Source organism: Lynx rufus, unplaced genomic scaffold (assembly GCF_022079265.1).
Source record: "Lynx rufus isolate CCGP_SWC_20201006 ecotype Redwood Valley unplaced genomic scaffold, mLynRuf1.p SCAF_15, whole genome shotgun sequence".
NCBI classification, from domain to species: Eukaryota; Metazoa; Chordata; class Mammalia; order Carnivora; family Felidae; genus Lynx; species Lynx rufus.
In genome coordinates this window covers 52,931,426-52,953,293 of record NW_025814829.1, presented here as the reverse complement: position 1 = coordinate 52,953,293, position 21,868 = coordinate 52,931,426, and the positions used below count along the sequence as shown (strand labels likewise).

Below are 21,868 nucleotides of genomic sequence, written 5' to 3'. Positions count from 1 at the left end.
TGGGGAACACGTAAGAGTGAGTCTTCATGTCTTCTGGTAGGGGGCTAAATACGGCATCCGTGAGGACGAGATACTTAAGCTGAGGTCTGAAAGAGGAGTATGAGTAAATTAGGTGAAGGGGAGTGAGTACAGGCAAGCAGGAACAGCATATGCAGAGGCTCCGAGATAGTCACGTTAGCATGACATGAGCGTCCCACTGTGGCTGCAGTGTTCCTTGGCTTCAAGAGATGGGTGGGGCCCAGATTGAGAAGGACCTTTGGGAAGTTTAAGGTTTGGGATTTTATTTTAAGAACAGCAGGAAGCTAAGGAAGGATTTAAAATAGAGAGTATGGACTGATCCATCTGGTTTGTCCAGAATAGAGTATGGAGATTTGACTAGAGACAGAATCACTTAGGAAGTTCTCCTGGTACTAACATTTTGACCCGATTGATGATAGAAGTCTGGGGAGAGAATGAAGAGATTGAAGAAATATTTAGGCTATAGAATAAACAGGATTTGATAATAGTTGAATGAGGCAGAAGATTGAGGAGGAGTCCAGAGTATAAGCTGCAGTAACCACTTTAGAATTTCTCTGTGGGGGTGGTTTAGTAATGGCAAGCTGGTTGGAGGGACCAGGATGAGAGTATGTGTCTTCACATATTTGTGGTTGTTTGGGGGAGTTACTGATGGAGATTAACAGATGACATTTCTGGCTGCTGTAAGGCTAACTCCCAAGTTTCGATTGAGCACAGTTAAGTGGGTAGACACATTCTTAAATAGGCAACCCTGGAAAAGGAATAAGGTATGGGAGGGGATGCGTAGAAGGAGGTGGGGATCACAGACTTGCTTTTGAATATGTCGATTTTGAGTTTTCCGTGTGAGAGACCCACGTCTGTTGGAAAAGGCTGTTGGGCAGTTGATTGCATGGATATGGGGCTTAGAAAAGGTGTTAGAGGGTCGCCTGGCTGGCTCAGTGAGTAGAGCATGTGACTCTTGGTCTCGGGGTCGTGAGTTGAAGCCCCACATTGGGCCTGAAACCTACTTTAAAAAAAAAAAAAAGAAAACCCTTTTTTTAAAAAAAAGGAGGAAAAGATGTCAGAGCTAGAGAAATAAATGGGGAATTTTCTGCATATAGATAATAATTGAAGCCATAGAAGTAGATGAATTGACAAAGATGAATATAAAACGTGAGGGGAGAAAATACAGTATCTAAAACATCTCAGAAAAAAATCAGAAAAATTCCAGAATTAAAGATTTTGCTAGAGGAGATACAAGAGACGAAGAAGGAACCAGAGAGGTCAGAGGTAGAGTAGACCACCAGTACAGTGTCATGAGATTGAGAGAAGAGAAATTCTCAGATACAGGAGAGCTGTGTCTGATAGGTCAAGTAAATGGTTTCCAGAAATACTCCACTAAATCAGTGTGGAGGAGATTGATCAAATTAGAGCAGTTTCACAGGCTGGTAGAGACAGAGGCCACGGTAGACCAGGGGGTGAAGAAATGGAGATGAGAAATAAGAAAAGCATTTCAAAAACATTTTTGTAATGTTTGTTTGTTTCTTTGTTTGTTTATTTTGAGAAAGAGAGAGACCAGGGAGGGGCAGAGAAAGAAAGAATCCCAAGCAGGCTCTGCACAGAGCCTGCCAATGCGGGGCTCCGAACTCACAAACCTTTGAGATCATGACCTGAGCCGAAATCAAGAGTTGGACACTTAACTGACTGAGCCACCAAGGTGCCCCAAGAAAAGCATTTCAAGACAATAAGCAAGGAAGACAGTAGCTGGAGGGGAAAATGGTTAAAGAGAGTGTTCTTCTGAGCTGTCTGCCTCGTTTGTTCATTTTCATCTGGAAGTCACATATTGATCTGTTTTGTGTGACAGGCGGGTTTGGATTTTTTAAGAGAGAATATTCCCGGGGAAACAGAAAAGAGAGATACTGAGTAAGGATTTGGGGAGGGTTCTTGTGCCACATGGCGTGGCATCTTTACCTGTTTCCTTCCTGTGTGTTCTCCTCAAGACTGAATGTGAAATAGGAATAGGGACTCTTATGAACAGAGAGCTATAAGGCTCACGGGTCTGCAGCAGGGGAAAGAGAGCCTAGGTAGCTGCTGCATTTCAGCCCAGAAATTGTAAACGTCACTGGGAATATGAAACCAGGCACAGTGTGAACCTACATGTATCCAAACTCATGTTTAGATTCAATTTACATTTCTGTGTTATGTCATGAAAAAAGTTCTTGGATTAAAATTAGTATAATTGATATAGAGGTTGAGTTTTGATTGTCAGGGAGATATTTTGACTAGAATATTATTTCCAAAAGATTTTACAGAAGAGATTTCCTAAGAAATACCAGTTTTAAAGTTGTGCTTTCTTTGGTTTTGGCTTCCAGAACATCATTTATGTATGTAATGTCAGATCGCACTAGTGAGAACACTTATTTTTAGAATAAAATGCCTTGCCCCACAGTCATCTGTATGGTAGATAGGTGTTTTCTGTGAAGAATCTACTCCTAAAAGCAGTTTCTCCACTTTGAATCAGAATATGCCTTCTTACGCAAATGATTGGAAGAACTGGATATCCGGTAGTCTGAGGTCTGCAGAAAAATTACGGATTCCTGAGCTATAAAATGGAAGTGTTTCAAATTGTTCTAAAAATTATATTTGAGAAATTTGCCTTCTCTTCTGTGCAAGTCAAGTAAGTTGGGAGCAAAATTTGAGAAGGTAGTTGAACCTTATTGATGTGTCTACATTTTTTTCAGAGAATTTCACCATATGTTTTGCTTCCTTTTAGATTTATTTATCTTTTTAATTTTTTTAACATTTGACTTAATGGAATGAGAAGTGGCAAGAAGTTCATTGCAGGGGCTCCTGGGTGGCTCAGTGAGTTGAGAGTCCAAGTTCAACTCAGGTCATGATCTCACAGTTCATGAGTTTGAGCCCCGTATCGGGCTCTGTGCTGTCATCGCGGAGCCTGGAGCCTGCTTCTAGTTCTGTGTCTCCTTCTCTCTCTCCCCCTCGCCTGCTCACGCTCTGTTTCTCTCTCTCTCAAAAACAAGTAAACATCAGAAAAAAAAATTTTTTTTAGTTCATTGCATAATAGAAAATACTTTTCATAAAGAATATACTATTTCTGTATTATCCACCGCTTACCTAAGCTACTCTGGGGATTAATGTATGATCGTACAGTTACGAGAGTGACGCAGGAGCAGAGAAATGTTGGGCATAATGATTCTAAACAAATTTTTGTGGCCATATCCTCATTAATTATCTTAATTTTGATTACTCTTTAAATTTACATATAGGATAGGTCTCCAGGGATATCCTAGCTGAAAGTTCAAACATCTGTATCAATATTTAGATGATCTATAAACCTAGTTACCAAGATAGCCTATTTTGTGCTACTGTCAGCACACTTAATTTTTGGCATGACTCTGAGCCTGTGTTTTTAGAACCACAGAGGAATATAATTTCATAATGTCCATGCACAGATGAAATGGTTTGAGTACATGTGTGTTACCAAAACAAAATTGTTTGTGGTTCATATCTGAAAGGCTTGGAAGTATCTAATTAAATAAAATTCAGAGAAGTTGCTTTCAAATTATATTCCAGACCATTCTAAAGTTTTTTTCTGAGTCACTATAAACTAACCTGAAAGGGCTCTTATAACATGTGTGGAGAGGATCTTTAAAATTGGGTCTCCAGAATTTCACGTTATTGACTATTCACTTGTAACCTCGAAAATGAAGTCTTTTACAGTATGTGGTCTTGATTTTTATGTGGTTATTATTGTGCTTTTGAAACGTGTGTTTTTAAAACAGGTGGTAGTTTGCCTTTTTAGCACTGCAAGCTGCTGTCACCAGTTTTTAATAATTATTCTTAAGTAAGCAATATAAAATAGCCATCTCTAACTTCAGCAGTGTTGAACAAATTGAAAGTGATTTTTCCCCCACTACACTGCCCCTGTGCTGAGAGCACACAGTTTAATTAATTTTATTCTCCTATAATGTTTTTAGGAGAAGGAGAAATAGTCCAGTCTCTAAGCACCCTAACCAGAAGATACAGCATAATTTTCCAGTACTCTGAGGCCAAAGTGACAATTTGGGTTACCAGAACCGTTATCGGTTACATTAATATTGCTGAAATGGATTACACATCATTTCTGAGAAATAGTACCACGAACAATTGGTATTTCTAAACTAAAATATTTAAGCAATCTTATTTTCTATTTTGTATTCAAGTTACTTCCAAGACAGCATAGTCAGTAGGAACTCCATGTAGAAGGAAGCCTAGATGGCGAGAGAAAAAAATCTAGCTCAGAATCACCTGTTTCACCATCTGTAAAGTGGAGGTTTAATACAGGACACACCTGTCTCCTGGGACATAGTAATGCTTAAGAAATTCTTGTTGTTATTGTGATGGTGCTTTTTATATAAAGTCATTTGTTTAGGTGAAGTTCTAACCATAAGGGCTCTTAGATTAAAACTTTTACTTGTTAAGCAAAAAATATCTTAGTTACATATTTCTGTCTGTTGTGTGAGGTTTTGAATTTTTGAATAATACAGTTTTAGTTACATATACATATATATGTGTGTATATATATATATATATATATATATATATATATATATATATTTATTTCAGTGTTTATTTTTGAGAGAGAGAAGGAGAAAGCAGAGAAGGGGCAGAGAGAGAGAGAATGAGAACCCCAAGCAGGCTCTGTACTCTCAGCACAGAGCCCGATGTGGGGCTCGAACTCATGAACTGTGAGATTATGACCTGAGCCAAGATCAAGAATCTGACGCCCTGAATAATAAAGTTTTTAGATTGTGTTTGCCGATATAAATGGTTACAAATATTTTTTCAAATAGAGTAAAAATAAGACATTTAATTTTTTAGTGTTTTAAAGTGGATTTTTCCATTTGTAGCTTAAAATACGTATTGTATCAGAAAAGAATTGTGAATTAATTCGCTAGTAAGCCAGGGATCTACATTTCTGAGAAAATTCAACCTGGTAGGGTGTAGATGATCAAGAAGAGGAGTATTAAAGTAGGAATAGATTGGAACAAGCCAGGAAATGAATCCTAAACTGTGGGTAGATACTCTTATTAATGCCTTAGTTATGCATTGGGTGGTGTTTCTGCCAGAAGCACTCGTTATTTACATGCAGTCTGTAAGGAGTTAACTAGACTGAGGGGTCTGAAGTTTGTGTAGCTAACAGAAGAATGCATTCTGTTTATACAGCGGTGACCCAATTTTACCCCAGGCTGGTGGGTTCATTAACAATCTCAGTGAACAAATTCTGTCAATGATAGTCATTTTATAAATTAAATGAATACCACTGTGTCTTACGTGACTTACTATATGTAGATTGTATTCATGAGAGATTAAATAATAACTTATGGTGGTAGACACCGTAAGGAAGACGGTTTAATTAATATTACCTTAGGAAGCGTCTTGCTTTGCGGGGGTGGGGTGCTGCAGTTTAAATAAGATATTTTCCACACCATTCTGACCTCTGGACAGAGGTCGTATTCCTGCAATTACAGAGTGCAAGTCTCTATAGCTGTCTCTTTAATTTTACACAAAAGGAAATTTTTGATACAGCGTATAAATGGGTTCTTACAACTTATGTTGCTATAAGTGAGGTGGATGTAAGAAATTCAGTCCTGTAATTCTCTCACCCCTTTTGTTTTCTATCCCTTCTTTACTTTTAACAGAAAAATAAATAGGGGTGCCTGGGTGGCTCAGTCGGTTAAGCGTCTGACTTTGGCTCAGGTCATGATCTCACGGTTCATGAGTTGGAGCCCCGCATTGGGCTCTGTGCTGACAGCTCAGAGCCTGGAGCCTGCTTTGGGTTCTGTGTCTCCTTCTCTCTCTGCCCCTCCCCAACTTGTGCTCTGTCTCTCTATGTCTCTCAAAAAATAAATTAATTACAAAAAAATTTTTTTAAGAAAAATAAATAGCAAAGCACTTTATAAAGTGTTGTGACAGATAATAAAGGAACCAGCCCAGCTCTGCCTCTTAGTTTCCTGGATCATTCAATCTTGCAGCTGTCTGTCCTCATCAAGGATTATGATGGTGATTTGGGCAGCAGTGGGCCAAAAATTTCAGCAACTAAGAATAAGGGAAATTTAATTTCAGTAATTAAGAATAAGAGAAAACTATGTGTGGACAAATGACTACCAGCAAATTTCTCAAAGTTGGTCAAGGGTAGGACAGATGTTTTAAAAGTCCCATTCTTAATAATTTTATGCAAGCTAAACATCTGTTAATTCAGTTATTTTCTTGGAATACCATTTGATGAAATACCTCCTTTAAAACACTGAATGTAATACTGAATCTTTGAAAGTTGTATTGGATTGTTAATTTATTCCCAGTGGCTATGGCAATGACATAGTCATAACAGTAGTACAGAAACAAAGTGTTTTTACCATTTGGGAAGCCAGCTTTATAATTTACTGACACTGTTATTTTCAAATAGCAATTAGTATTACAGGAGAGGATTTCTCAGGAGTTAGAAGTGAAGACCCAAGAACCGAAAGCCCTGAGTTTTATTACCAGCTTGATTTCTCATCCCTAGGAGAGAATCCTTTTCCCTTCTACTATAGTTCTCCATTGGAAATCTTGTTAATTGCCATTTCATAGGATAAAAGTTAGAGCAGAGGTTCTGTCGGATTCTCTTTTAACAAGCGCTCTAGCGTCTTCAAGAGGAATACAGAAAGATAGAAGTCTTTCACTGCAGTATAAAATGAACGTCATAACCAAAGGGCCTGAATAATATTGGTTTTATGAAGTTGTTACTGCTTTTGTTATTTTCCAAGACAGAAGGCTTACTATTAGTAATGTATCAGTTCTTAAACTGATAGCAAGAAAACCGTTATATCACAGAAGAGTTTTCTTTCTGCAAGCAACTGGCAGAAATGTTACATGTTTGATTATATAGCAGTTTGTATTTTCTATGCATGCTAATGTTCCCTCAAGCTATTAATCATCATAAAAAGAAAAAATTTTTAAGCTTTATTTAATTTGGTGTTTGACTATCCATGTACTCTTTTGGGGAGGTGGGGAAGGATAACTTTGGGGTGGTCTATATCAATTTGTGTAGAATTTCTTGATTTTATTTGCCATTTTACAAAGATTTAATATGTTGAGATAGATAATGTATCATGGACATCCCCTGTAGATTCTTAAGGTGAAATTACGATTTCCATAGTTTAGAAAACAGATTCCTGAGATTAGTCAGGAGAGGAAGAGGAAATATACCAAAACCATATGATCTTATAGCAAAGAGAGTTTTAGAAATATCAAAAGCATATTAAATTTTCTTTTCCTCCCCTCCCAATAGAGTGCAGGCTATAATCCCTTGCTAGATTATAAATCTGTGAATTTGAAAGAACAGAAAAAATTTGATAGCCTTTAGTTGCAGCAGAGTTTTTACTGAACAGCTGCTTTCAGAGGCCTGGCATCTTGCTTCTCAGTGCTTCTGAAGGAGCCAACGTTAGTTTATCGTGATGCTCTAGCAACTAAAGAATGAAGTCGTGAGCATTCCATTACATGAAAGTACCAGTTTATAACATATCTCATTGCTTGTTAATATTCTTTGATTTCCTAATGACTAAATATGACTCTCAAGTGTGTGTGATTTCCATCTGAATTGAAGGGAGTCATGTACACAGAAGTAGAATTTGATGCAGTGCCACTTTGAAATAGTGTTTCTATAACACTTGCTTTTGAACTTTAAGTGAGAACCGTAACAGATGTGAGAAAGAACTATGACAAGGACAGCCTAATTTAAGTTTTATAAATTTTAGGAAATGTCATCTTTTTATTGGTTTCAGAGACTTTTTCAAATGTTTTAAACACAATTTTCAGATAACAATAATGAAAAGCTGAGCCCCAAACCAGGGACAGGTGAACCAGTTTTAAGTTTGCACTACAGCACAGAAGGAACAACTACAAGCACAATAAAACTGAACTTTACAGATGAATGGTAAGTTAATATTTTTGTAAAGCTGTTCTTAGCCATTTTGTAGGATTGTATTAGATACTATTTTTAGCACTTCGTCATCTTTGTGTTTTGTTTAGTTGTAATGCATTGGTTCTCCAACTTAGGGTGGGTGGTTCAGATCGCTTCGAGAGGTTGTTAAAACACAGATTACTGGGCCCCACTCTCAGTTAAGTTTGAGGTGGGATCGGACAGTTTGCATTTCTAAAAATTTCCCAGGTGATGCTGATGGTGTTGGTCCTGGAATATTTCTTCTGATAGAGAATGCAAAAGATAGAAAAATAAATAATCACCAATAGACCATTAGTGCAAAAAAAATAAACCTAACATTTTGGAGTTTTTTTTTCAGTCTTGGTCCTTTGCGTAGGTGTGTGTGTCCACACACATATGTACATATATGTATGCATGTGTGATTTGGGGGTTGAGTTTTAAAGTTAATTTGAATCATACTGTACATATTCTGTTCTCTCCTGCATTTATTTGGCTTAACTCCATAATAAATATTCCCACATTTCTACTTAGTTTTCGTAAATCTGAAAACTGTGTAATATTCCAGAGTTTACCTAACCGTTTTTCTTTAATCAGGCAGTGAATTTACCTTTTTTTTTTTATAATGAATATCTTTGTTTACAAGCTTTTTCCTATCTTCAAGAGTGATTTGAGATGTATTTTTAGAAGTCAACTCTATCTAAGTCAAAAGATACTGCCAAATTATTTTCAAAGGACTCTTCTGTCATTACATTTCTCCCAGCAGCATATGAAAGTTCACATTTTGCTGCCCCGAGGCCAGTGTTCAATAGCAATTTATTTTTAATTTGTATATTTGATTTTAAAATAATTGTCATTTTTATTTAATTGATTACTAGTAAGGTTGAACTCTATTTGATGGCTATCAGGTTCTCTTTAATGACATTTCTGGTTATATTTATGGCTCATTAATCTAGTTAAATCTTATGTCTTAAAAACAGGTTATGTGAGCTTCTTACATTCTTTTAGTCTGTCTCATGCCTTTTGCTTGAGATAGTATCCAAAATTTTGCATTTAAATTTATTACCATTTCTATATTAATATGATTTAACATATCAATAATATAATCTTTCTTAATATATAATTACATAGTAATATAATTATATGATTAATATATAGTAATTATATTAATCATTTATAACCAATATATTAATTATTTTGTATAATTAATATTATATTAACATATTCCACTGTTTATTATTATATGTTATATGCTCATATAATATATACATAACATATAGCTATATATTGTTTATTAATATATAATTATATGTTGATATGTGATTTTATTTATTTATTTATTCCAGTTCACTGGTTTCCATTTGTGTTTATGTGTCTATGTATTTACATTAAAATCTCTAAGTAGTATTTTCAGATGTTACTGAAATCCTTCTGTGTTCCAGAGTCTATTCTAGACACTGGGAATACATCAGGGGGAAAAAAAATGACAAAAAAATCCCTCCCTATTGGAACTTATATTCTAGATGGGGGAGACAGACAATAAATAGAGCAAATAAAATGAATTGTATAGTATGTTAGAGAATACTAAGTGCTGTGGAAGAAAATATAGCAGGTAAGGATGTTTGGGAGACCTCGGGTAAGGGTAGGCATCATTGAGTAGATGGCATTTGGACAAAAACTTAAAGGGGTAAGAAGGAGTGAGCCATGCATACATCTGGAGGAAGAGCATTGTAGGCAGAGAGAAAGCCAGTCCAAAGGCTCTGACGCAGGAACAGACCACGAATGTTCAAGGGTCTTTAAGAAAACCACTGTAGCTGAAGTGGAGGACCAAAGGAGAAAGTAGTAGCAAAGAAGGTCAGCCCAGGTAAGTGAGGAGCATATTTAAAAGGATAAAGGATGTCTCTGATTGCCGAGTAGAGAATAGGCCCTAGGTGGAAGCCAGGTGGCCAGTTAAAAGACTAACAGTAAGAAAGGTGAGAGGCACCTGTGTCTTGGACCAGGCTGAGAGCAGGATTCTAGATATATATTTGAAGGTGCAGTCAGTAGAATTTCTAACTTCTTTATGAGCCTTAGTGTTGGAACTCAACTTTTTATAATCATGATGTCTGTGGCCCTTTTTCTTAATATGTAATTGAAGATCATACAAGATTGTTATGCTTTATGTCTTTCTTGTTCTAGTCTCATGTTTCTGTACCGAAAAGGCTGATTTTTTATAAAGAATCTCATCTGAGCATTTTTTTAGCAAAGATCCTTAGTCCCACTCTTCTTTTGAATGCTACTTTTTCTTCTCTAAAATCTGACCATGAAATTCTCTCATTCACTAGTTTCTTATTTCTTTATCAGAAAGTAATTAGTTTTTTTCCTGATCATGAAAGAAAAAAGAAAAAAATTATAAAAAGAAAATTCAAAATGTATGCAGTCTTTTTCATCTCTTTTTCATATGCCAGTATGGGGTCTTGCCTTTATTTTAGTTTCTTTGATGACAGATAAGGCAATAGAGCACACTGACTAAGAGCTTAGACCTTAAACTTGACAAGCTGTTGAACTTCTCTGAATCTCAGTTTTTTTATCTGAAAACAGGCATATCTACTAGAACCTACTTTAGAGGTTTATTGGGAAGATTTAACGAGATCACGCAGAAAAAGCAGATAGTACTTGGCACGTTGCCTAGCACACGACAGGCCCGGGTGCTGGGTCTGTAGTTACCTTCTTTGTAAATTGGCCTTTCCTAGCCTTTGCCCGTTTTCCTACTACAGTGTTCATATCTTTTTCTTACTGTTTATAAAAGTATTTACCTATTTATTATAGAATTGAGTGAGGATGATACCATTTGTCTTTCATTTGTTGCAAATATTTTCCCCAGTTTGTTGTCTGTCTTTCAGTTTACTTATGGCAGTTTTGCTTTATGGTTCCAGCCTGTGAGCTCATGCTTAGAAAAGCCTGTCCTTCCCAGGATTAGGGGGAAAGTTTCTTCTTATTTTCCTCTTATCATTTCTGTGATTTTCATATCAGAAATATGTGCTTAATTCCTCTTCAACTTACTCTGCCATAAAGTATGACATAGAGCTATAGCTTGATTTTTCCACATGACTCTTCCTTTGTCCTGTTACATTGATTGAGCAATTTATGCTTTTTTCTGTGATTTAAAATGCCATATTAACATATGCTAAACATGTTTACTTGGTTACATTGTCTTTTCCACTAATGGCTCTGTTTTCCTACATCAGTATCATAATGTTTCAATTCTCATAACTATAATACACTGAGCATTTTATTTATGCCTGTATCATAGCTTTCTCAATGGGGAAAAAAAGATTTATATATCACATTGGCTTCTCTTTACCAAAATTGCTATATATTTCTTTCCGGTTAAAAAGAAATAACATGCTCATTGCAAAAAAAAAGTCAGAATCTAGAGAAAAGTGTGAAAAAAAATCACTTGCAATAATCCTACTGAGATGACACTTAACATTGGTACGTATCCTTTCTGAAATTTTTTTCTGCATATATACCCATGTAGATATGCATTCTCCTTAAAAATAGCATATTATACATGGGTGCCCTTTTAAAAAAATCAAATTGACTTCTGCAAGTAGCCTAAAGGGGGTTTTATAAAATCTTGGCAAAAAGTCTGTGACAATTTGCATTGTCTGTTGAGTCATTGCTATTTGTCTGTTATTAACAGTTTTTAAGTTACTTGTAACTCTCAGGGTTTTTTTTTTCTTGTTCACATTTATTCTAAATCTAAGAAATTATTACATTTCTCTGAATTTAATTTTAATCCTAGATTGTTTTACATTTTCCTCTATTTTCTTTCCCATCTAATCCCCACCTTACACATATGCCGTGATTTATCACAGAACATTCATTGAAAATTATTTATTTGAATCCATCTAGGATTCTGCCCTAGCCAAAAATGCCGACAGAATTGTTAGTCATCGTCAGGTGGGTATTAAACTAACAAAAAACATTATCCGAACTTTCTACAAGCCCTGGTGCTCAATCACCTGCCATATGTGAACAACAGTCCAGAAGTAGAAGCAAGCTGCATAGGGGGGTTCAAAGACCAAAGTGTGTAAAATCAGTAAGGATTTGGATGTGGTGAACCATCTGTGGTGAGGACAAGAAGAGAGTCCATGTAATTCAGTTAAAATTCAATACAAATGTATAGAAATAAATAGAAGCATCAAAACCTTGAAAAGGTGGTCCTTCTGTATTTTTAAATCTCTTTTTTAAGGTTAAGGAGGATTAGAATAATCACCTTGATCTTTGAAAGTGGTGTTTTACAAGTAGTATTCAAATAAGAAGTCCTATATTTTATTTGTTGTGTGGATTTTTTGTTTCTCTAGTTGTAAAATATAAAAATTACCCTAAAAGTTCATATTTATTAACTTCCTGGTGGAACCGCTTGTTTTGTTTTGATAATAGGAGCAGTACTGCCTCAAGTTCTAGAGGAAATGGGAGCCACTGCAAATCTGAGGGTCAGGAGGGATCCTTGACCCCACAGAGCTCTGTGCTACCACCAGGAGACAGCGAGACAAGTAAGGTGTTGTTTCTGTTGTCATTATAAAACCCCGGTGTTGAATGTCCACCTGCTTTTATGTTCTTTCAGTGCGGCAGTTTTATTTCTTGGTTGGTTGGTTGGTTAGTTAGTTAGTTAGTTAGTTAGTATTTTGTAGAGAGCTCGAGTGGGGGAGAGGGGCAGAGGGAGGGAGAAAGAGAATCTTAAGCTCAGCGTGGAACCTGACATGGGGCTTGATCCCACAACCGTGGGATCGTGACCTGAGCCAAAATCAAGAGTCGGACACTCAAGTGACTAAGCCACCCAGGCGCCCGTTTTTTGTTTTTAATAAATTACTTTTGCTTCAGTAGTCCAGCCACTACTGTTGATAAACAGATAGCAAATACAAATGGTTGAGGCCTTAAGCATTTAGGGTAGGGAGTCACAGTGAAGCACAGTTCCCCTCAGTGGATACAATGGCCAAGACAGGTGGTCATTGTACTGAAAATATGTGAGATGTAAATGTTAGTTTGGATTATCTTGACCACTTTTATACCTAGCAGTGAAATCCAAAGTATCTGCCTTGATTTTTTCAAAGAGTATAGGTGGCTTGTGAAGGGGGAAAAAGGAATAAAATTTAAATGGGTTATGTGTGAAAACTGTTTCATACAAGAAATGCCATTTGTGAATTTTTCAGAATGCTTTCCTAGAATATTTTACATGACCATTATGTGAAATTTAGTGTCTAGTCCAGAGCCTTGATTACAGGAGATTTTCTTTCTCTCTCTCTCTCTCTCTCTCTCTCTCTCTCTCTCTCCCTCTTTTTTTTTTTGTTAGCATATAATTTTTGCTCACTTTTTTTTTTAATGAGGTGAAATTCACGTAACATAAATTTAACCATTTTAAAGTACATGCTCTAGTGACGCCTGGGTGGCTCAGTCGGTTAAACATCCGACTTTGGCTCAGGTCATGATCACATGGTTTGTGTGTTCAAGCCCCGTATTGGGCTCTGTGCTGACATCTTAGAGCCGGAAGCCTGCTTCAGATTCTTGTCTCCCTGTCTCTCTGCCCCTCCCCCACTCATTCTCTCTCTTTCTCTCTCTCTCTCTCTCTCTCTCTCTCTCTCAAAAATAAATAAACATTAAAAAAAAAAATTAAGGGCGCCTGGGTGGCTCAGTCGGTTAAGCGACCGATTTTGGCTCAGGTCATGATCTCGCGGTTTGTGAGTTTGAGCCCCACGTTGGGCTCTGTGCTGACAGCTTAGAGCCTGGAGCCTGCTTCGGATTCTGTGTCTCCTTCTCTCTCTGCCCGTCCCCCACTTGTGCTCTGTCTCTCTCTGTCTCTCAAAAATAAATAAATCTAAAAAAAAAAAAAATTACGTACACAATCCAGTAACCATTCACAATTTTGTGCAACTATTGCATCTGTCTAGTTCTAAAACATTTTCTTATCCTCTCTAAAGGAAATCCCATAGCCATTAAGCAGTCACACCCCATCCCCCCTCCTCCTTCCCCCTTAACCCCTAGCAACTGCTTATTTGCTTTCTTTTATACATCCATTTTTGACTGTATGCTATTTCATAAAGCTGGTGAAAATCAGATGGAACTAATGCTCACAAATTTAGCCCGGTACAGTAACAAGAGTATTAAAAAATAAATATAGCTGGTGATGGGCCATCATAGAAAAATCAGCTCATTAATCAAAGAAAAAAGGCATGAAATGAATGACGGCCAGGACTGGCATACAGTAGATTTTCCAAAAATACTTGGTAAATGAAGGACTAAATGAATTCCACTTCTTATTAAAGGAATAGATGCCTCAATATAACAGAGTTTACAAGAATTAAGTATGTGTAAAACAACTCTCTAGTAAGCAGATGTGCGGTTAGGAGCAAAAAAGACTGATCCCTAATGGATCTTAGAGTTAAATCCCAGAAATAAGTATTTTCAGTGGCCAAAAGAGAATTGATGGTAGGGTTCATGATAGTTCAGATTCTACTAAATGCATGGTAAAGGGATAGAAAAATACTCAGTTTTAAGTTTAGATTTTGTGAAGTTTAGAAACAAGGCAAGATCAAGTAATGTCAGTTGTGAGGGCTTATCTCAAGCAGAAATTCTTCACTGCGGGTTTATTAAGGTCCTTGCCTGGGGCGCCTGGGTGGCGCAGTCGGTTAAGCGTCCGACTTCAGCCAGGTCACGATCTCGCGGTCCGTGAGTTCGAGCCCCGCGTCAGGCTCTGGGCTGATGGCTCGGAGCCTGGAGCCTGTTTCCGATTCTGTGTCTCCCTCTCTCTCTGCCCCTCCCCCGTTCATGCTCTGTCTCTCTCTGTCCCAAAAATAAATAAACGTTGAAAAAAAAAAATTTTAAGGTCCTTGCCTGGGCTTTGGGAGGAGGCAGTGGGCAGGATTGCTCATCCATCTTTGACAGTGTTTGTAGAGTTTGGTGTGGACATAGACATTTGCATTGTACTGAGGGGAGGTTATGTCTGGGTGTCAGAAGATTCTATGATCCCAAAAGGATTAAGAGCTACTTATATATAGGATAGCGAGAGTATTCAGCTGGTATTCATTTTATTACGAATTTTGGATTTAATGATAATTTGGTGGGGTGCCTGGGTGGTTCAGTCAGTTGAGTGTCCGACTTTGACTCAGGTCATGATCTCACAGCTCCTGAGTTCGACCCCTGTGTCGGGCTCCGTCCTGACAGTTCAGAGCCTGGAGCCTGCTTCGAATTCTGTGTCTTCCTCTTTCTGTCTACCCTGCTTGCGCTCTGTCTCTCTCGCAAAATAAATAAACATTTTAAAAAATGATAATTTGGTTTATTTCCCAGAAGCTCTTGAAGAATCGTCAGAGGATGCGACAACATGTCAGGAAGGTACATCTGCAGAAAACACACTTCAGAGTCGTGTAGATACAGGTGAGTAGTTGTCTTGTTCTCTTTAGATAATTGCTTCATGTGGGCAAATGAGAAGCGTAATTTATGTTACTCTCTCCTGAGACCATTTCCAAATAGGCGTATTATGGAATTTTTCTCTCCCTATTGGGAAATTCCTCATTAGGAAATGCCTGCCAGCTTTAAGGCTAGATTAAATAATGTTGCCAACATGACCAGCTGTTTCTACTTTATTTTCTAACAGCACAATCAGATAAGTTCACATCTGAGCCATTGGATTCCTGCTCAGGAGAAAGAAATGACCTCAATCTTGATAGCTCTTGTGGGGTTCCAGAAGAATCTACTTTGTCTGAACAAGGCAAGGAACCAGGAACTTCAGATCAAACTAGCACTGAAGGTGCTACCGATCAAAATACCGCTAATCCGGAGCCTCAGTCACAAACAGAAGCCATCGGGCCTTTGGCTCATGAGGAAACATTAGCCAGGGACTCTGCTCTCCAGGACACAGATGATAGTGATGACGACCCAGTCCTGATCCCAGGTGCGAGGTATCGCGCAGGACCTGGTGACAGGTTGGTAGATTTTTCATTAAAATGAACTCTAAAAAGTACAATTCGCAAGGCTTTGTTTGAAGTCACATAAAGGAGTCTCTCCATTTTTTACAGTTGCTTCCCCTAAGGGTATCTCAGGCATACAAACTCTCAGAATTTTTTAAACTGTAAATGATTTTACGTATTACATTCTTTGAACAAAGTGTACTTAAGAGGGGAATAAAGTCTTGTTGCTCTGTATGTCCAGGCCTGAGGCTTGCTCCTCAATTTACAGGTCAAGAGAAAGGAATGTGGAGAACGACCAACAGGTTATTTATGAAGTCAGAGCTATGTTTAGCTGTAGACATCCTGGCCTTTATCAGTTTTGTTTTATTTTGTTTTTTTCACATTTGGTTTTTCTGCTTTTCTACTGACCCTGGCTTAAGGTCGTGTGATAGTAGTTCTCTTTTTGAGAACATTATGTTGTTCTCTGATGTCTACTAGGTAACCCAATTTAGAAAATGAAAAATTATACCAGATAACAAATATTACAACTACAACGAAGAATCGCTCACGTGTTCATATACTTTTGCCATTTTTTATTTTGTGTGATCAATACAGGTGTATTATATTTTTTAGTAGATAAAATCTCTTGAAGTATATTGCATTCCATACTTTTTAAAAACTATTTCCACAGATAATGCTATCATATCTCATTATAAGCTCTGTCCTTTTCCAGAGAATAAAATTTTATCTTTAAATTCCTAGCTTACACAGGTATGAAGAACCATTTCACATATTTCTATGCTCACTATACTACTGTTTGTAAAATATTCTGACATTTCTGACAAGTGAAAAATACAGTGAAAAGATTATATAGCATTGCCATTCTTTCATGGTAATTAATGATCAAGAGCATTATGACTTGGGTTTGAATCTTGGTTTTACCACTTGGCTATATTTCCTCATTCAAACTACCTAATATATTTTTAAGGTTCAGTTTCCTTATCTATAAAATTAGGTTATGATTATCTAGAATTGTTATCAGAAGTTTTAAAAATCCATCAATTATTTAGTCAGAGGATCCATCCACTTTGAAAGCACTAAATAAACAATAACTGTATTAAGCAACCAGGATGTTCTATGTGGCTACTCAGACTTGAAAAACAATTACACTAAGAATGGCTTTAGGGATAAAGACTGACAGAGGCCAAGCAGAAATCCGGAACAGTACTGCTTCCAGTTCAGTGAAACCACCTTTTGTGACTATGAAAGGACAGTTCCTTTAGTTACGTTTAATCAGAATGTTTACTTGGCAATGGCATTGTTTTTAAATGTAAAGGAAGTGATCTCTCCCAATATTTGTACTTAGCAATTAACCAACCATCTTCTCTTTACCGGCCGCACATTAGTCTTCAGCATTCTTAGTCTCTGTTTTAGACAAGTAAAACTTAGTCCCATTTCTTTCCATACCCAAGAGGGAGATCAATACCACTTGAATACAGGTAAGGTTAGCAAGCATAGCACAGTTTGAAAATCAAATTGATGGTTTCTGAAACCCAGGGTGGAGAATTAGAGTCTGTATAATTATTTTAAGCTTATGCACTTATGGCTTTCTATTTACATAAGTGAACATATGTCTTTTTTTTTTTTTTTTTTGGTACTTCTTATGTAGCTAAAAATGATGCTAAGGTCATAATTGAAAATAAAATTTAAGTGTACTTTCTAGTAAAATGCACCAAATCACTTACCAGGTTTATTTGCTTAAATAAGAAATTATGTATTTTTAATAGATGTTAGACACTTATAAAATATCGTGATTATTTATCATCTTCTATCCAAGCTAATTATAACACTTTTACACCAAGCCGACTTTATAGCTGAGGAAACTGAAGTGCTAAGCAGATGATTTGTATATTTTAGACCCAAAAAGTTTTCTTTTTTCTTTTTTAAACACAGTAGTTGAGCATCAGGGAGAAAGGAGGATTTGGAGGGAGCAAGGAAATGAGGGACAGCGGCCTGGAGCTGACCCTACTCCATGGAGGTCTTCAGTGCATACTCTCAGGCTAGATCCAGATCAGAAACCTCCTCTGGGTCTGCATTGGCTTCCCTGATTTTTAAAAATTATTATTATATATTATTTAATGTTCTGTATGTTCAGCTCAGGTATATAGCCTTAGTTTGTCCCATATATTTTATTTTATTCTGTTGGACATAATAGTGAACTTACCGAAGAGTAACAGAAGGATAATAAATTCTCACTCTTTAAGAAACTTAATAACTTATTGAAGAAGAGAGGACAAATCCACAAGCCATTTATAAGAATGCAGGGAAACAGTTTTAATAAAGGAAATGAACTACAGTGTTACATACATACAAAGATGTATATACTAAGCCCTTGGTAGTACACACATCTTTGTATGTATGTAACACTGTAGTTCATTTCCTTTATTACTAAAGCGATTATAGTGACTGTTTAACAACTACATCAGTTTTTCTTTGAAATCTGCATTATTCCTATTTACCAAAAATTGTAAATGGTGAAAAATCTTCCTTCTGATTTTTATCTAAATAATTTTGATAGTTCCTAACTTCTTGGCACCATCTCGATTAAATCTTGAACTGCCTACATAAAGTATGTTTTTAATATTGCTGCACCTTGCTAAGGGTTCTTCATCCTTAAGACAACTGCCCATTTATCTTCTAAATTGAAGGAATAGGTATGTTGACGTTTATGCTAAAGAGAGAAAGTTTAAGATACTTTACTTCTTAAGAGCATGAAAAGAACTGTTTACCAGCTTGTAAGTAGGCGTATGATTTCTGAGAATTTCTGTTTCCAAAGGGACAAAAGATTTCAAAGTTCTCTTGTAAAAAATTACACTATTTGGTTTTTAGAATCTAAGGATACATTTCATACTTTGATGAAATGCGCAACTAAAGGAACGCACGTCTCGGAGTTCCCTCGTTGCTGCCACTTGAGAGGCCCAGTCAGGGTTAGTTTGGTTAGAGTAAAGAAATGGCCCCAAAATTAAAAATGGTAAAAGTATATACTTAGGTCTGTACTTCAATGTGTATAAAGAATGACGTAGTGGATCTCATAATTTCTTTTGCCCCAAATTTAATTTTTAAAATGAAAGCTAAAAAGTTTATAAGTAAGCCATTTTTGATGCACATTATTAAAAATATCAAAGCAGTTCTTTGCAATGTAAAGTAACTATTTCATTATAAAGACTTGCATTTTTAATTTGGTTAGATAAATATGATCCAGCTTTTCACTTTTGGACTGAGATCAAGCATGAGAAGGAAATGCCTTAGAAAATAAAGGCCTTAACCACTAACATAGATGTTTTAAGATGGAATGCTCTGCCCATTAACCATAGCTAGTGTCGGTACAAATACAACTGGGACTCTCTATGGCAGAGCTCAGTAAGCTTTTCCCTAAAAAACCAGATAGTAAATATTTAAGCTTTGCTGGCCAAGAGATACAGTGGAGGCTACTGTGTAGGTACTTATATAACCATTTAAAATATAACCATTTACGAATGTAAAAACTGTTTTTTGCCTATAGGCTGTTACAAAAACAGGCGACTGGCCAGATTTGCCAAAGAGCCATAGTTTCTAATTCCTGCTCTTTGGCAGATCGGTCTTAGAGAAGCACAACTATAGTCTGTGGTAAAATGTCTCTACTGGCAGATATCCGAAGTTTAAAACGATGAAATCTCTATAAATCACCACATATTTGGTCCCGTTTAACTTTGTCTAGGGCCAGAGCACAGCACATTAAATGGAAACTAAATTAAAGAAAGAATAATTAATCAAACATATACTTTCCAATCTTGGGATTAAAAAATAATAAAAGTAGTATGCGTATCCCTTAGTGATATTATACGCCGTATTTAGAAATAGAAACCCGTGCCCTTGGAATGAAAGGATCACGGTCAGGTTTTCTGTTTATATGACCTCCACATAAACTTTCCACGGTGCCCCAGGGAGCTTACAATAAATGGTATGATGGCCTGGCTGGTAGCTCTTTTCTTCTTGCCAAACCCGAGAGGTTCTTGCTTTCTGGGAAGCGTGTGAGTGAGCTTCCTGAAGAAGTTCTTGCATAGTCTTGGACGTTTTTCGTTGTAGACTCAATTAAGATGCTCTAAAGATTTTTCTGGTAACTATTAAAAATATTAACCTTGTATGGCCTGTTAACCACTTTTTTAAAAATGTATTTTTCATATGCATAGAAATGTGGTTCCGTTTACCTATTCTGGACCCTGGGGAACATGGCCTTTATTTTTAAAGCCAGAATTCTTTGTGTCCTGTAAATTTGTCACCATCTCTTTACTCATCATTATAATCACTCTCAGTATTTCTAATGATTCAAGTGTATTCTTTGTGAAAGAAAATTACAGAGAGAAAAAAGGTAACAGAGAAAGAACTGAACTCCTAGAGAGTGAAAAGCTCTGTTATTCTTTGCTTGCTTGTTATCGAGTCTATGGTTAGGACAAATGAGTCAGCTCAGGGCTTAATTATTTTTTTCTGAAAGAGCAGCATAGCCCTGGGGAGCATAATGTAGGTGTAGCAGTGGATGGTATTGGTGGTTTGAGTCCCTGCAGTTCCCTACACTCTGCAACGGGTTAGGTTCTAATCTAGTTAAAGATAAAAGGGATTAAGTGCCAAGTCTTCCTTTCAATCTATCTTCAGTGAGTGTCTCTGTTTCCTTAATTTCCTCATATGCTTTTAAGTTGAAGGACATAATCTCACATAATTCCTTAAATCAGGAGGAGACACAGAAGTTTTCTTAGATCTAGGTGATTAACAGTAGAAGTGGTGACCTTATTAATGCTTTAAATATTTGGTTCTTTGAAGTCTTTGTGAGTGACTTTAGTTATTGTGTTCCCTTCACTAGATTTAATATCAGAGGAACAACAATAGGTGATAGAATAATGAGGTAATTCAGTATGTTCCTTCATTATTTATTTTTTCTTTATGATGAATTTGCCAGGTCCTCCTTTTCCACACCTAACCACCTTTCCTATTAACAGTTAATACCTCTTCAAACTTACTGAACTCTGAGTGCTCAGCCTTGTGAGCAGGTTGCTTTTCACAGACTGTATTTAGCTGCATGCACTGCATGAGAATAGAATGAAGAGAAATTTCCTGTGTGCAGATGTAACTGATACCCACGTCGAGTGTGTCACATGATAAAGTAACTATCATCTGAAAATGATGTACTCTAAGTTATTGGTTACTCATTTTGGGTATTTTGTCAAAGGATGCAACTTACTTTTTTTTAAAAAACTTGATTGGCAAAGCAATTAGCCTTAGCAACTTTTTGTTATTATTCAGATATACTCCTTTCCCTTGAAATCAGGAAGTAAAATAAGGACTTGAGTCCAATTCTATGTATAGGTTTAAAATTCTGACTTTTAAAGAAAGCCGTTTCATTAATAAATAGCTTTACTAACTTAATGTCGCACATCAAGATGCTATCTAAGTCTCAGACACTTCTGTAATTTGAAGACAGTGGGGTACATTTTTAAATACAATTTTAAAGTGAGCTTCAATCCTATTATTCTTCTAGCCCAAACCTGGTTTACTGACAAAATCAACTTTGTATCTAATTCTAGGGACACATGTCTGTTATTTACCATTCATTAGTTTCCAAAACAAAGGGGTAATATGAAACATAAAATGGAATTTGTTTAAGGGCTTTTTGATTTTCTGGTTTCTACCTTTCATCTCAAGTACTCAAGGCCAGTTTCTGCTTTTACAGTGAAGATTGCAATTAAAAAGTACCATGTTGCTTTAAACACGTTACAGAGAAGCTAACAAATTGAAGTGGAGAGTATTAAGAACTAATAAACAACGGTAAAAAAGAAAATGTGCCTCTTCCCTTCCCTCAGAGCTAATGAGATTAGACAGCTTCTTTACCTCTGTTCTTTCTTTCCTGTATGGAGGAAATTTCTAATTACAAGGTAGTTTT

The 21,868-nt window shown here is 36.6% G+C and overlaps 1 protein-coding gene across 2 annotated transcripts in view; it reads left to right on the top strand.

The window, feature by feature from the left end:
* DCAF6 (DDB1 and CUL4 associated factor 6) overlaps positions 1 to 21,868 on the top strand; it is a 134,436-nt gene that overhangs the window by 84,603 nt on the left and 27,965 nt on the right. For both annotated transcript variants that reach the window (XM_047077057.1, XM_047077056.1), the window contains 4 exons: positions 7,849 to 7,966; positions 12,398 to 12,510; positions 15,299 to 15,385; positions 15,606 to 15,933. In XM_047077057.1, coding sequence (XP_046933013.1) covers positions 7,849 to 7,966; positions 12,398 to 12,510; positions 15,299 to 15,385; positions 15,606 to 15,933 — 646 coding nt within the window. The remainder of the gene's footprint in view (positions 1 to 7,848; positions 7,967 to 12,397; positions 12,511 to 15,298; positions 15,386 to 15,605; positions 15,934 to 21,868) is intronic.